This window comes from Nymphaea colorata, chromosome 1 (assembly GCF_008831285.2).
Source record: "Nymphaea colorata isolate Beijing-Zhang1983 chromosome 1, ASM883128v2, whole genome shotgun sequence".
Taxonomy (NCBI): domain Eukaryota; kingdom Viridiplantae; phylum Streptophyta; class Magnoliopsida; order Nymphaeales; family Nymphaeaceae; genus Nymphaea; species Nymphaea colorata.
In genome coordinates, this window is record NC_045138.2 from 3,980,388 (window position 1) to 3,996,011 (window position 15,624).

At 37.8% G+C, this 15,624-nt stretch overlaps 1 protein-coding gene across 1 annotated transcript; it reads left to right on the forward strand.

Annotated features, from left to right (window-relative positions):
• The first annotated feature begins 10,303 nt into the window (after window positions 1-10,303).
• Window positions 10,304-13,858, forward strand: LOC116268327 (putative disease resistance RPP13-like protein 1). Its single transcript, XM_050081236.1, has 3 exons — window positions 10,304-11,621; window positions 11,892-12,886; window positions 13,001-13,858. The coding sequence occupies exons 1-3, from the start codon at window positions 10,304-10,306 to the stop codon at window positions 13,856-13,858; spliced, it is 3,171 nt and encodes a 1,056-aa protein (XP_049937193.1).
• The last annotated feature ends 1,766 nt before the right edge of the window (window positions 13,859-15,624 follow it).

Sequence of the window (15,624 nt, forward strand, 5' to 3'; positions counted from 1 at the left end):
ATGGTGACTGATGATGATTGGAATTTTTATCATGCTGATGATGATGACAATGCTTAAGCACTCAAAAGACTGATTCTTGAAGACAAGTGGTGGGATAAAATCATTTATTTTCTTGCGTTCACATAGCCTATTTGGGCGATGTTGAGAGTTCTTGATTGTGATAATTCAATATTGCACTGTGTTTATGAGATGTGGGACACAATGATTGAAAAAATTCAAGGCGTCATTTTTAAGCATGAGAAAAAAAATATTGCCACTTGAAGATTCAACATTTTTTTATCATGTGCATAAAATATTGATTGCAAGATGGGATAAAAGTAGCAATCATCTTCAATGCATGACACATACATTAAATCTTAAATATTATGGAAAAAAGTGGCTTGTTGAGGGTATTGGAAGAACCCCAATACATCAAAATCGTCAAGCTAATGATGAGTTTGAAAGGTTTACTACTGGAATTGGAGAAGATGTATGTGCAACTGCAGATAAAGATGATTATCCATCTATATCTTGGTGGATTAAACATGGATTTACTTCTCCTACTCTTCAATACCTTGCTTTCATATTACTAGTTCAACCTGCTACATCTTCATGCCGTGAGAGAAATTGGAGTATATATTCACAAATCCATACTATCAAACGAAATAATCTCACAAGCAAACGTGCGAAAGATTTGGTTTATGTGCATTCTAACCTTCGACTTCTATCACGAAGCAAAAAAGAATACAGGTAAATAAGTATATAATTTATCGATTTAGACGTTTCTCTTCTGAGTTATTATTAGCTAATATCATAATAATTACAATTATTTTTTTTTGTCCTTTAGGGAAGGAGAAACTAAATCTTGGGACGTGAATGTTGAGGTCTTTAACTTAGAAGACGACAATGAACTTGAAGTTGTTAATTCAAGATTCGAAGAACTTCTATTCCATCAACATGTGAAACTGTGGATGAAAAAGATGTGTCTGAGGACGATGTGGGCATTGACAATGAGTAGAATGATGATAATCATGATATTGATAAACAATGTTTTGTGATAAAAATCTTTTGTTTATTTTTTTTTCAATTTATAATCTTTTGAGAATATTATATTTGTCGTATCCGCGTATCTCGAAATTGTGAAACTTGCCATATCGGCACCCGTATCCGCAACCGTATTGTACCCGCACCCATGTGACATAGATAAATAGCAAGATGATGTTTCTTGTTTTCTGATATACTACAAAAGAACTACTCATCATGAAGCATGTATCTTTTGATTAGCCTATAAGTTGGAGCATGGCAAGGGAGGCACCTTGAGGCACGAAATGTAGACCCTGTACCCTAAGGGGATAAGAGGTTGAGTGAGGGCTTCAACCTCTCTTGGTCGGCGGGTCATCCCGCTCACCCGAAGTGCATATCTTTTCATGTAGGTTCGCAATGAAAAATGCGGCCATATAACTTGCCAATTGCCACATGTTGGCAGATTCTGGTTAGCAAAACCTTTAAGCTTTTTACTGCCTTGAGGGGGAAAAATTAACTCCCACATGAAAAGCTGTATCCTAACAAGGTCTGTAACCATTTATTACTAAGACTAGGCACCCTTAGTTTTAGATAAAATATTTCAAGATTACAGGTGTCATGTCCTTAATTTCACTGATCAGATGGGTCATAACCGCCACTGTTGTCAATAATCTCCGCATCTGAGCACTTGGGCATATACGGAGGTGGAGGCAACATGCTGTTCTCATTTGTAGGACCATTCTTCACAATAAATACCGTTGCCATCCCCCACGTAAAATGGCGTTCAAAGTGGCAATGCAGGAGCCAAACACCTGTACGTTGAGAAAAAATAGAAACAGTCAAGCGATAGATCACAAAAAGCCAATACTGGTTTTATGGTTAGTAATCGTTTTTATTATCAAATTCCGATTACTTTTTTAGTTTGTGTAATTGGATAGAACATGCTCGATTTCGAGTCCCCCAAACAGATGCCGTTCCCTTTGCTTGCACACCAAACAGTCCCAAGGAGGCGGTTGGCTGTGCCTATGTAAGGTAACGGTACGAGTCAACGACTGCCTTGACCTGCCGGTGGCATCCACCGAGATTAGCTTAGGTCCACTTGGTGGTTCGAACCACCGTTGGCGGGAATGAATTCTTCAATCATAGTCACAGAAAACAGTCAAAAACGTTTTCTTTCGACAAAAATGTGAAAAAAATGCGATAAAATAACCAGCTGTTTAAAACTTTAAAGAAAACACACTTTCTTGAAAAAGGCATTAAAAACAAAAAAAAAAATCGCATTTTTTCAGCTTTTTCTTTTTTCATTTTGCTTAATGTCAAACAGTTTTTTTTTTCATTTTTCATTTTTTATTTGTTACAAATCTTATCTTTTGATGTTTATGTTATTAGTTTCTCACTTTTTTTTTCCAGTTTTAGTTTTTTTAAATTTTTAAAAATTTACCATATTTTTCTCGTATTTTTGTTGTCTTTTTTAAGCCCGAGAAAAATCTCACCGTTTAAAACTCCAAAAATAAGAAAAATCTCACCGTTTAAAACTCCAAAAATTTATTTGTAACTATGCTTCAATGATCAAGCTTGAAGGTGACTCACGCTCGTCATCAATCCAGCTTTTCATCTATCCTATCCCGCCCATACCCAGCACCGACCCTTTAATTCCCTGCAAACCATACCTAATTTGGATCTGGATCTAGATCAAAATCTTAGAATGGATCTAGACTAATACATTTGGATTTGGATCTATAATTTGGATATAAAATTCAGATTTGGATCTGAATGTTAGATTTAGATCTGGGCTGAGATGGAAACATGGAATGGGATCTAAATTTGGGACCAAGGGTTTGAATTCAGACAAAAAAAATGAGAATTGCATTGTCAAAGAAGGAAATAATAGACTCATAAAAAAATTCAGAATTATGATTCCACTTTGGAAGTGGAATTATAATTTTAGAATTTTAGAATTTTTTCTGGAAACATGTCATGGAGGCTTTAATTCTCTAATTCAAGAAATTTTTGATTCCTATTAAATCAAGCATGTCATAGGGTTAGGCATGGCCCAATCTAGTAAGAAGCGCCTGCGCCAAGCAATTGAATAATGACGATGCGGTCGAGTGCAATGCATCCGACTGGTAGGTGCATGGTCTAGAATGGTTTCATGATGAATGCCACTAGAATATGGGCCACCTGATGTTAACTTGGAACTCTCGGCTGGTAAAAATGCATTGAAAGGGACAACAGTGAAGTAACGTCTCTTGTTCGAATCTGTGGAGTGTCATGTCCCAACGCACGCTACTCCTGGTCCAACGCAGCTCTGTGAAAACCGTGGGGGGCGGGCACAGAGGGGGGACCGAAGGCCTCTCTTAAGAGTGGTGGCAATGAACGGCTCACCCCTAAATAATAATAATAATAAAAAAAAGTAACGTCAACGATGGACCATGCATGAACTCTTTTATGGTGAAATGCACCAAAAAAAACAGCTGGAGAACGTGGCTCTATGATTTCATGCTGAAGTTCGTGGGATATGTTGGAATCGAGGGTGACAGTACCACTGCAAGACGTGTAGACTTCTTTATTGCACTTTTATCAGATTTTATATATAAAGAAAAAATCAATGATGTCATACCCCGGCTAGTCGCCACATGTCAGTGAATGGACCATATAAACAAGTGTCAAACACGCGCGCGCACACAAGAAAAAGTGGTAGGTACCAAGTCCTTACGAGTCGTAAGGAATTACGTTGCATGTTGGTCTCTATTAATATTCAACGGTGATGATCATTTATGCGTTGGCTTTAAAGATATATATTTATTGGTGGATCTTCCATTTCCATTTGAAAAATGCGTTAACAAAGATCCCAAACACGAACTCGCTTATAAGTCCACGAGCAACGAGTGGAGCCACAACATTTCGGGTGAAGCGCATTAGTTATAAAATTTTAAATTTTTAAGGAATACTAATATATGAATATGAACAACTTTTACGTCTGTGTGGGCCATTGCCAACACAATGCCCACACCTACTTCCACCCATGTCATGAACCATGCCAAAATTACTCATGTGAATCTTTCTAGTGCGGCCTTGTCGGTATTGCATTATTGCCTCTTCAAAAATCATATGCAAGTTCTGTCTCCCTCCTTCCCAAAACCTTCCTTGGCTGATCTTTTGACAAGGAATAGAGGGCTCGCCATGCTCCTTAGCATCCTACGAAGCGACAAGCAAAGAAGGAGAAGAACACATACCCGAGGAGCGCGATATCGCCAGAATCGACTGCCGACGATCCCCAAAGTAGTATTATATGCCAAAAACAACTCTACCGTGTATAACGGGAATAAAACACGTTTTTTTTAAAAACGTTTTTATCATTTTTTATTTTTTATAATTTTTAAGATGTATTAAATGTTTAAAATATTTTAAAATTTTGTCGAATTATTCCCAAAATATATAACTTTGTCGTATTATACCCATCGTTTTCTTTGCCGTTTAATACCCATACATGTTTTTTTGTGACAGTACCCCAAACAAAGGATGATGGAAACCACTTTCAAAGAAATTTTTGGAGTGAAGGAAAGAGAAATCAATTCGGAAAGGAAATCCACAGGATTTTGGAGCGGGGGAGGGGTGTTTATATTAAAAGGTCATCTACACCTGTGATTGGACAAACAGTCTACCAGCGAAAACGTTCACCGATGTAGATCTGACTACAGTGGTGATCAACTTCACCGTTACGTTCTAATTCAATGGTATAGACTACTACTATACCTTCCTGCCGATTGGTTTACAATTTTAAAAAACTATACCGGTGGATATGGATCACAGTTGTAGGTCATGCCTTCCAATTTTTTGTTCAGGATGATCCTGGTAAAAATTCACTTATACCGGTGAACAGTGATCACCAGTGTAGTTCCCTGTCTATGCTAGTGAAAATAATCACCGATACAGCCTTGTTTTTTTCTTTTTTTTTTCCTACTGTGAGGTAGATTTTGTCTTCTTAAATCAATTATCTTCCAAGTAGTTGACTACTAAATTTTGGCATTAATTATTTCCACCAGAATTCTTTAATCCACCGGGAGAACTTTCAACGGAATGACTGGCTGAGAATTAAAAAGACCCCACTATATAGCCCACATAGGTCATTTCAAGGAGGTGGTGGTATCTACTCCCTCTCTGAGATAAACAAAGTTGTTATGCTTCAGCTCATGGTGTCCTTACCAGTCTTGCGGGATCTCTAGGTCAAAATTAACAGAAGCAAAAACCACCATTCTTGGCTTTGTAAGAATATAGTGAAGTATTGAGATGATATCAAAGAAAACAAGTAAAAAGAAGTCTTTCTAAAAGATGACAGATTCAGTTTTGCTTAGACAAATGGAATGCCACTATTCCAATAAAACTAGTGCATGTTCAGGATCATGGGGAAGTTCTATCCATAGCGTTGGTTGGGTGTCTTCCGCTGGAAACATTTTAGCTGTGGATTAGAAAGAAAACAAGAGGGAGAGGTGGAACTCTGCTTTGATCTTAATCTTAATACCATGGCCGCTTGATAGAAGTTTCAAGTATTATATTCATATTCCATTATAGAGTCGTATGTAACAAAAAATAGAAGCTATTATCAATAGAGGAGTGATTGAAGTCAGGCTGAAGTGTTACCTTACCTTGAAGATCATGTTTTCTTGAAATGAAAATTCTCCCCCACATATATTGATGGAAGAAACAGCGTCACTTAGATAAATACTGATGGCATTGACACGCCGTTTGTAAAAGTTGTATATTTATATGTGCTCAAGATAACTCAGTAAACAATGGGTTGTCTTACGTCGACTAAGGGAAGACCCACTATTAATGACAGCGGATGCGAACGTTGGTGATTCAATAAGCACTGATGGTTCTCCTTGAACGTTAGTGATAATCATTTCAATACTGACGGTTCCCATAATAGCTGGTAAATATCTAGTCTTTACATATGCCTATGGACATTGACACTCTTTATTGTCACCGTTGTCATGCGTTGGTAAAGGCAGGTCTTCATTGTCACTGTCGGTATCTCTCGTCAATCGACTTTTACTGATGGGTTTCCTTCTATCCGTCAGTAAAACGTGGGCTTTTTTGTTTTTCACACGATTAAATATCTGCTCCATATTTGCAACATATATTTGGATTTAGGCAAGCAGCTTAAAGTATAATAGTATCATTTCAAAAAGAGAAAGATTTGAAAGAGAAAGATTTAAAGAGAGAGACTAAAACAAGAAAAAAAAAAAAAAAAAAAAAGAGAAATCAGAGCGAGAACAGAAGATAACGAAAGAAGTAAAAGAGAACGAGATGTTGAAATGGGAAAAGGAGAGGCTAAGATGAGAGAGGAAAGAGAGAGAGGGAAGTCAAGAAGAGAGAGAGAGAAGGCCGGCAAAGAATATGTAGGAGAGAGGAAGAGAGAGTGAAGGCAGGCAAAGAACAATGTTGCACACACATTCAGTCTACAGTACAGTATATATACATATATATAGGGAGAGAGAGAGAAGACCCGCAAAGAACAATGTTGCACACACATTCAGTCTACAGTACAGTCTTACCTCCTGTATTCTGATTCACAATATATATATATATATATATATATATTAATGACATAAAGTGTTGGGTATAAGGGATTGGACTTATTTTGATCTCAATTATTAGCTTGGTTTACCTACCAAGTTATCTTAAGATAGAAGAGAGAAATGAGAGATTTTAATAGACAAATAGAAGAGAGAGATATAGTCTAATGAAAGAGAGGGAAAAAGAGACTATAAGAGAAGGACAAATTGAAGAGTAAGAGATGAATAAAAGAGAGGCAAAATGATTTTTCGAGAGAAAGAGAAAGAGAAAAAAAAAATTAAAGGAGAGAGATAAATTGAAGAAAATAGAAAGAGATATTTTAAGAGAGAAATTGAAAAGAGATCCACCTGAATAAAAAAAAAAAGAGTGGAGATCACCTGCAGGTTGTTTTGGGGATTCTCATTTGAATAAGTATGCTTCATAGGGATCATGCATCCAAACTTGAGAAAGGAGAAGTCTTGGTGATGTAGAAGATTAGGGTTGGGGGATTTTTCCAGGCCTGTAGAGCACATGTGCTCACCACAGTCCAAATTAGCAGTGGGCTTAGGGATGTCAATATATCCAATTTGAATCGGATATCCGACCGATCCGATCCGAAAAAAACGGATATGGATAAAAATTTAATATCTGATTGAAAAATCGGATCGGATTCGGATTTAATAAATGACATCCGATTGGATTCGGATTCGAATTCGGATATACATGAATATCGGATCGGATTCAGTTTTAGAAAAATATCCTCTATCTAATACTTGAAAAATGGCAAAATTCGGTTCAAAATTCGGATTCGGATTCAGATATAAAGATAAAAATCGGATTCGGATTGTAAAATCGGATTTCGGATTCGGATTCGGATATGACTTTGCTTTGTTCGAATTCGAATTCGAATCCGAATCCGAATATATGACTATCCGAAAAAACGGATATGGTTGAAGATGTATCCGATCCGAATCCGATCCGTTGACATCCCTAAGTAGGCTGGTTAAACTTTGATGCCAACCAATGGGTCTAGTCTTTCTTATAAAATTAGCAACTAGAAAGCAAAGAAAGGTGAGAGAGAGAGAGAGGGCCAAGAAAGATGAACCTTATTCACAATAAAAATTATATCACAGATCAACCTTATCTATAATATTAAAAGAGAGAGATCAATCAGAGGGGGAGAAAGTGGGAGAGCGAATGAGAGGTAGCGGTTGGCAAATCGAGGATAGATAGAGAGAGATTAATAATATAGAGAGGAATTTTAGGGAGAGAAATTAAAGAGAGATTAATAAAAGAAAGAGAAAATCAGTCTCGAGAGAAATTGCAGAGAGTGAGATGGAAGAGATAGAAAAAGAGATTGTAAAAAAGATATGAAAGAGAGGGGGGGAGAGAGAGAGAGAGACTGATAAAGAGAGAGACTGAGGGATTTTAAGAGACAAATAGAAGAGAGAGAGAGATTGATAAAGAGAGACTGAGGGATTTTAGGAGACACATAGAAGAGAGAGAGATTGATAAAGAGAGAGAATGAGAGACTTTAAGAGACAAATAGAAGAGAGAGAGAGATTAATGAAAGAAAAATAAAGAAATTTTAAGAGAGAAAATTGAAGAGAGACAGCGAGAGTGAAAGTGATACAGAAATGAAATAAATTCAAGAGAGACGAATAAAAGAGAGAGACAGTGATTTTCAGGCGAAAGAGAGAGACATTTAAAGGTGAGAAATAAATCGAGGAGAAATAGGAAGAGAGATTTTAGGAGAAAGATTGAAAGAGGTGAGAGAGACAGGGAGAATTCATAAAAGAGAGAAAAAAATAGGTTTGTGCACATTGCCTATGTAAGCAGATTCTCATTCCCTACTTTAGAAAGATTGAAGTGCAGTGGTTTTTCTTGTGCTAACAGGTTCTTAATGTATAAATGACAAGAGGAAAGTGCATATCACTTTTTTTGGTTTCTTGCACTCTAGCAGTAATGATGTTGACAATGGTCGCTAGGAAGTTCAAGGAGAGGAGAATTCTCACGGAGACTTGGCTACTGAATTGAAGGCCTGGTTCTACAACAGTGTTAAACGAGTCAAATTACTTTCCACACTGTTATTTGGTGCCTATGGACTTTCAGGAAATATGTTCATGTTTGGTAAAACTAAAAGGAGCACTTCTGCTGAAGCTGAGATGATTTGGACAAAAGGCTCAGAATAATCTGTGCTTGCTGAGGAATAAAGAAACATTTTTTATTTGCATAAGATGTGGTTGAAACTGGGTGTTTTTGTAGGGGATTGGCTAGTAGCAAAACCATTGTCACAAAAAACGTGTATGTGTATTATATGGCAAGAAATATTTCTCAGGTATAATACAGCAAAGTTTTTTGTGAATTTTTATGTGACGTAGAAGATTGGAATGAGCAATTTTTCCGATTTATTTAACAGCAATCATATATCTTGCCAGCCTGTGATAACATGGGCTCACCGCAGTCCAAATTAAACAATGGGCACGTTAAACTAGAAATTAAAGAAAGTGGCAGACCAATAATTTGTACTCACAACCATAATATACTGTTCTTACATAAAAGTGAGGTCATGAAATTGCAAAGGTACTATACTATTTGAAAGGTGTTATAATATACTTGATGGAGTGACAAATCCATGGAGCAATCTACTATTTATGGCTGTTCGCCACTGCTGCCACTGTGGTAACCCAGATTCCAGTAGGATTTTTGAAAATTTTCTTTCACATTTGAACTCCAAAGGTACAACATTATAGGTATGGAAAAAAAAGAAGTAGAGAGTGACTGGATGCATGAAAATTTAAAACTAGCAGTTTTAATTGTTCTAAGTTTACCAAAAAAAATGTGGGTCATTAAATTCAATTCATGTCCAATAATTGTCATATATATATACATATATATATATTATATACTCAAGAAAAATCTCAATGACATTAGACATGGGGTAAAATGGTTTCAGACTTATTTTGATCTCAATTATTAGCTTGCTTCACCTACCAAATTGTTTTAAACATAATATGTGAATGGCTATATTTAAAGAAAAAATGTTTTGTACGTTGGATTTAGACACAAGTAATTGTTGCTTTGGTTCAACCATCGGTAGCCAAATGTTTTTGCTAACTTTATAATAATCTTTCTCTCTCTCGCTACGTGCACTCATGTGACTTTATGCCAATCTTAACATTATGACAAAGGTTGGATCTGGTTTAATGGATTCAATATGTACTTTTACGACCGAGCCCAAATTTGACTCTAAAGTTCAGCAACTTGTTCGCAGGAGCTATTTGGTGATAATATCAAAATAAATGTGAGTTGAAGATTGAATATGCATATTAGTTTACGAAATCAGGTAAACAAGAGCATTAACACGAAATCTGACGAACCTGAAAAGAGGAACTCTAAGGAGATGTAGAAGGCTTCGGTTGGGGATTCTTTCCATCAGATTTATTTAGCTGCTATTAAATTAAATAATTAAACTTCTTCTTTAGCACAATTTAGTAAAGAAAAATGTGATTTGAGTATTTCCCTATGTCATATTATTATAAACATAGGCCTGGATGAGTTTTTATATTAAAGCCACTTGGTGCCATATTGCATCTACTCTCTACCACTGGCAAGTCAATCATGTGGTGGAGCTAATTGTCAGCAGCATAGTCTTTATATTTAGCTCTTTGCCTTTCTTCCTCGACACTTGAGAATTGCTTCCCTTCCTCTTGCTCTTCTACCTGTTGAGAGACTAGGGAAAATGGCAATAGTAATCGACACACTTGCAGAAACAGCTATTTCGAGTCTGTTGGGGGCTGTAACCAGTTTGATGAAAGAAAAGATGGACCTCATCTTGAATGCTAAAGACGAACTCAAGTATCTCCAAAGGAAGCTGGAACACTTGCAGAAGGCCCTCAAAGATGCAGATTGCAAGCCCTTTTTTAGCAATGAGCGCAACAGGGATCTGGAGGGAAAGCTGAAGGACATTGTTTATGATGCCCAGGACATCATCGAAGAATACCAAACCATAATAGATCTCAGCAAAAGGCAGAGGGGTTCTGTATCTTCGTGGAACAAGGTAAGAAAACCATGGATCACTCTTTGCTCTTGCTTTAAGGAACATGTATCTGCTTCCTACCAACTTGGAAATGAAATTAAAAACATCAATCAAAGGCTTGATGACATAGAAAAAGATAGTAAAATGGTGGATTTGCTCAACACAACACCGCAAGAGAGTAGGGGTGAGGGCTCTATTGGTGGTAAACATGACAATCCTCGAGAGACAACCCATCATATAGGTACTGCACAACCACTCATAGGCAGGGCAGACGATAAGGAGAAAGTGAAAGCACTCTTGTTTGATGGCTCTATGGAGAGTAGCGTGCTAGGAAAACATGGTGTTTCTATTGTATCCATTGTAGGCCAAGGCGGAGTAGGGAAAACTACTCTTGCAAAAATGGTCTTTAAGGAAGTAGAAGAACAATTTGGGAAACACAGGTGGTGGGTTTATGTTTCAGAGAAGCCAAACCGTACATGTTTGCTGCAAAAAATACTAAAGGAAGTATGCAAGATGTCGGAAAGAGAAGTTGAGGGTATTACTTCCTTGAGTGAGTTGTGCACACAATTACAGAGTGAACTCTCAAACAGCAAGTTTTTTTTGGTCTTAGATGATGTATGGGAATTAGGTTGGTGGGAGGGAGAGGTAGAGAACACCTTGAGGGGAGGTGCAAAGGAGAGCAAAATTTTGATCACCAGTAGAAAGGTAGAAGTCTCTCAAGGGATTGGTGCTAAAATGCATAAATTGCCAGAAATGACTTTCGATGAAAGTTGGAGATTGTTTCTGGATGTGTCATTGAAAGAAGAAAATGAGTTGGTAAGTCGCAATTTGAAAGGTATTGGGCAGAGGATAGTGGGCAAGTGTGGTGGTTTGCCGCTTGTTGTCCGGACCGTAGGGTCCTTAATGCGTACAAAAACAATGACGAAAGATGACTGGAAAAGCGTTGAGAAAAGCGAGATATGGGAATGGAAGATGCCCGCCTCATCGTCATCCTCTGAAATATGTGGTCGCATTCTTCCTGGTCTCATGTTGAGTTACGATGACTTGCCATATTATTTGAAGAATTGTTTTGTATATTGCTGTATTTATCCAAAGGATTGTGAGATAAAAAGAGATAGATTGGTCATGCAATGGATGGCACACGGATTGATTGATCAAAAGAAAGGCATTGATGTGGAAGTGACAGCAAATCAATGTATTGATGATTTGATAAATAAGTGCATGATTGAAGAAACTGAAGAAGGGGATGTAAAAATGCATGACATTTTGCATGACCTTGCCTCCTATATAGGTGGAAATGAATATAGTCATGCCTCTCCTACTGCACACACCCGCCATTTGTCAATATTTGCTGTAGACAATGTAGAAGCAACCATGCGTAATGCTTCAGCGGTAGCAAATAAGTCACGGACATTGTTGAGTGGATCCTTGCCTATGGTACAGTTCACCAATTTCAAGTGGATGAGGGTGTTGTCATTGATGAAATGTCATATACATGAACTACCAAACTCCATTGAAAACCTGTCACTTCTAAAATATCTTGATCTAAGCTTTTCTGGTGTGAGACAGTTGCCCAATTCAATCGGTAAACTCTGGAACCTGCAAACATTGAATTTAAACCATAGTGAAATTGAAGAGCTGCCCAATGAAATGGGAGAACTCTCCAACTTGAGGTATCTTGGGCTTGAACATACAACACGTTTGAATTTTATAGCCGAAGGCTTGGGGAAGCTTACCAATTTACGGACCTTAAAAAGGTTTCTTGTATGTGATGACAAAGGGGACATAAGAGGATGCAATATTAGGGAACTGAAAGACTTGAATAAACTAAAGGGACATTTGTCAGTAGAAGGTTTGGACGGGGGAAGGGTGAAAGTAATTGATGCAAAGGACGCACATCTTAAGGAGAAGCACGAGCTAACTGGTGTGGAATTAGACTTCAAGGTGGGAAAAAATGACGTAGTGGGCAGTGCTTCAGAACAGAAGTGTTTGCTGGAGGCTTTGGAACCTCCACATGGCATAGAGAGCTTGGCAATTTGTGATTATAAAGGTGAAAGGCCTATGTGGTATTTGGACACCAACTATGTGGAGCTGCAGACATTACGGCTGCAATGTTGCCCATTGTGGGCAACAGTGATAGGAATTAAATCACTGGAAAAGTTGGAGGTCAACACCTGCCCTACACTGTGCGAATTGCCGAGCATGCCCATGCTAAAGTCCTTGAAAATTCGGAGCTGTGATGGACTCAACACAATCGGTGACTTGCCCAACTTGGACTGGTTGCAGGTGGAAGGATGTGGCAGCCTAGAACAATTATCTCATGGCATGCCTGCTCTCAAGTGGTTGGATGTGTATGGATGTTATAAGTTGAAGACTCTCGCTAACATGCCTGCCTTGGAGTGGTTGGAGGTGAGATATTGTGAGAGGTTAGAGCAAGTAGCTGATGTTCGCATGCCAGATTTAAAGAGGCTGTGGTTGTCTAATCTGAACACTCTGAAGCAGCTCCCTGCTCACCTTCCTTCACTCGAGGATCTGAGAGCATGGGATTTGCTCAACTGGGAAGGATGGCCAGCAGCTGGATCAAAGGAATTAGCAACAGAAACTTTTATGCCATGCTTAAGAGAGGTGGAATTTCAGAACTGTCCAAAGATGCAGACACAAGGCTTGATTTATGCTCTATCCGAGCTGCCGGGGCATGACGGTCAAGCGACTCGGCTTCGTGCCCTGACAGTATTGAATTGCCCAAATGCAAGATTGGAGTGGAAATTGCTTCAGCACCTGCCCAACCTCAATCTGATGCTATTGGATGGGGCAGCTATGGAATCAACGCTGTCATTGCCATCAGATCAGCTATCAACATTTCTACCCTCCCTCAAGGATCTAACTTTGATAGACTCGAGGGTTGAAGAGCTCAAATGGGGAAGGGTGCCTGAATGGGTGTGGGTTCTCTCCCAACTGGAGGAATTGCACCTACAAGGTTTTACCGAGGACATCAGTTTGGGAGGCCACTGGCAATGCCTCCCGAAACTGAGACGATTATCTCTTAAAGGCTTCCTAAATCTTAAGTCTCTAGTGGACGTCAATGATGTAACTCCCCAACAAAATGATGCAGCAGCAACATTGCCTATGGATGCAAGGCAACAGATTGCCTGCCTCTCGAAGCTTGAAGATTTGACAATTTACAGATCATGTCCTGCACTCCATGTGCCGCAGCACTTAAAGGACTGCCTCGGGGAAAGGTTAGAGGATAGGAGATGACTTGTAGTGTTGCTATATCATGCTGCTGAACTTTTTTTTTTATTCATTTTAAATTGTTTGAAATGCGTCTAGTTTTTAAAATCGGTGACAGACTGTAACTAATCTTTTTTTTATTATTTGGTTGGCTCTTTTCTCTCTCTCTCTCTCTCTCTCCCCTGTTTGATTTGGTTCTTGCAATTTTTTTTTGTCATGTTTTCCATCTCAAAGTAGGGAGAATGTGTGAGAGTCAATGGCTTGCAATTGTTTTCACCAAACGTTACACAAGCAGGAGAGCGTTGACATGATTTAGTCATATTGGCTGAGCTTGGAAGTAGTGATTAATTTCTAATCGGGTATATTAGTATATTAATTCAATTACTAACTTAACGGATGGAAGAGACGATACTTAAAAAGTATATGCGGTAAACCCATTGCAGCAAATGAAAATGAAATAACGAGGAATAAGTAGTGTTCACCTTCTTCATTTTTCTTTTTCTTCCACATAAACAATGAGTTGAATCTGGTCCATGATCTCAGCCCATCAGATCTTCAACAAGAACATTTTCCAATTAAATTGGTATGTATTTCCTTTTTTTATTTTTTTATGTTTTACATTAATTCCATTGTATCTTATGTGCTTGAGGTGGTTGGTGCATATGATTTGATGCTGAGGGGTTGTCTTCTTTTATGTGCATATGAAGTGTTTGCCGAAATTCTTAAGTGACTTACCTTTGTATTTTAGTTCATCTGGTTCACATTTGGCATCTGTAAACAAATTTACTTTTGCTTCTCTACCTCTTGCGTGAACCTTCACAATGACTCTAGATCATTGGCTTCAATCTGCCCAATGTTCATGACAGAGCATTACCAACTCCATCTGATCTTGTTCACCGGCTCATGTCCACTGACAATGTATATTAAAAAGGTTGACATTGTATACTGAAAATGATCCGTTTGATATGTATAAAAATTTTGTTTTTTTATTTCAAGTAATACCAATGTGGGGAGTCTTTAGACGCTTGATGCCTCAGTTTTCCTCTTCTGGTTCCACTTCCTGCATCTACTACAATTGATTGTGCAATATTCAGAATTTGGAGACGTCCAGAAAAGCAGAATATGATGGGAATTTTCGTTGGAAAATGAACTGTAGTATCACCTGTTTCATTCTTCTTTTGTGGAAAGTGCATCTAAGTATCTTTCAATTCGATTGATGGCGCCGTGTACATGAAAGCTTGTGAGTGTTCTGCTTGGGGCATTTAATTTAGAGAGAATTAAGAGTTTGATGACTTGTGTCTCTTTTTCCTGCACGGGACATAACATTAATTAAATTTGTGGACTTTCATCTTTGGTATATAAAGAATTAGGAGGTTGGGACTTGGAGAGCAGTCATATCAATAGTATTTTGCTTTGCATGCATGGGTCTTGCCCATCCATAATTCAGAATACTAAATTTTTTTTTGTAAAATTAGAAGATATAAAAAATACATGGTAAGTTTATGAGATGGACAGCCAAACCGCACACTCTCATATAGCCATGTTCATTAGCAACCATCAATATTTTTAGCAAATTTCAAATAGGATCTCCCTATAATGGCTTTCAATTTGGTAAATCATTGACAACGATCTTGAAGTGCATCACAGTTAAATCATGGCAGAAGTTGTATGCAAAAAAAAAAAAAAGAAAAAGAAAAAGAAAAGAACGAAAGAAATCATTCAATTTTAGTTTAAACAGTCCAAAGTTTGAAAGCAGAGCATAGTAGATGAGTAATTTTTTTGTCTCATATATT

Bases quoted from the DNA above. Each gene is read 5' to 3' on its own strand.
- LOC116268327 (XM_050081236.1), top strand. From the start codon at position 10,304: ATGGCAATAGTAATCGACACACTTGCAGAAACAGCTATTTCGAGTCTG. The intron at 11,622-11,891 runs GTCTCATGTTGA...CCTCCTATATAG, and splicing joins ATGTGGTCGCATTCTTCCTG to GTGGAAATGAATATAGTCAT. The intron at 12,887-13,000 runs GTGGAAGGATGT...CCTGCCTTGGAG, and splicing joins CCAACTTGGACTGGTTGCAG to TGGTTGGAGGTGAGATATTG.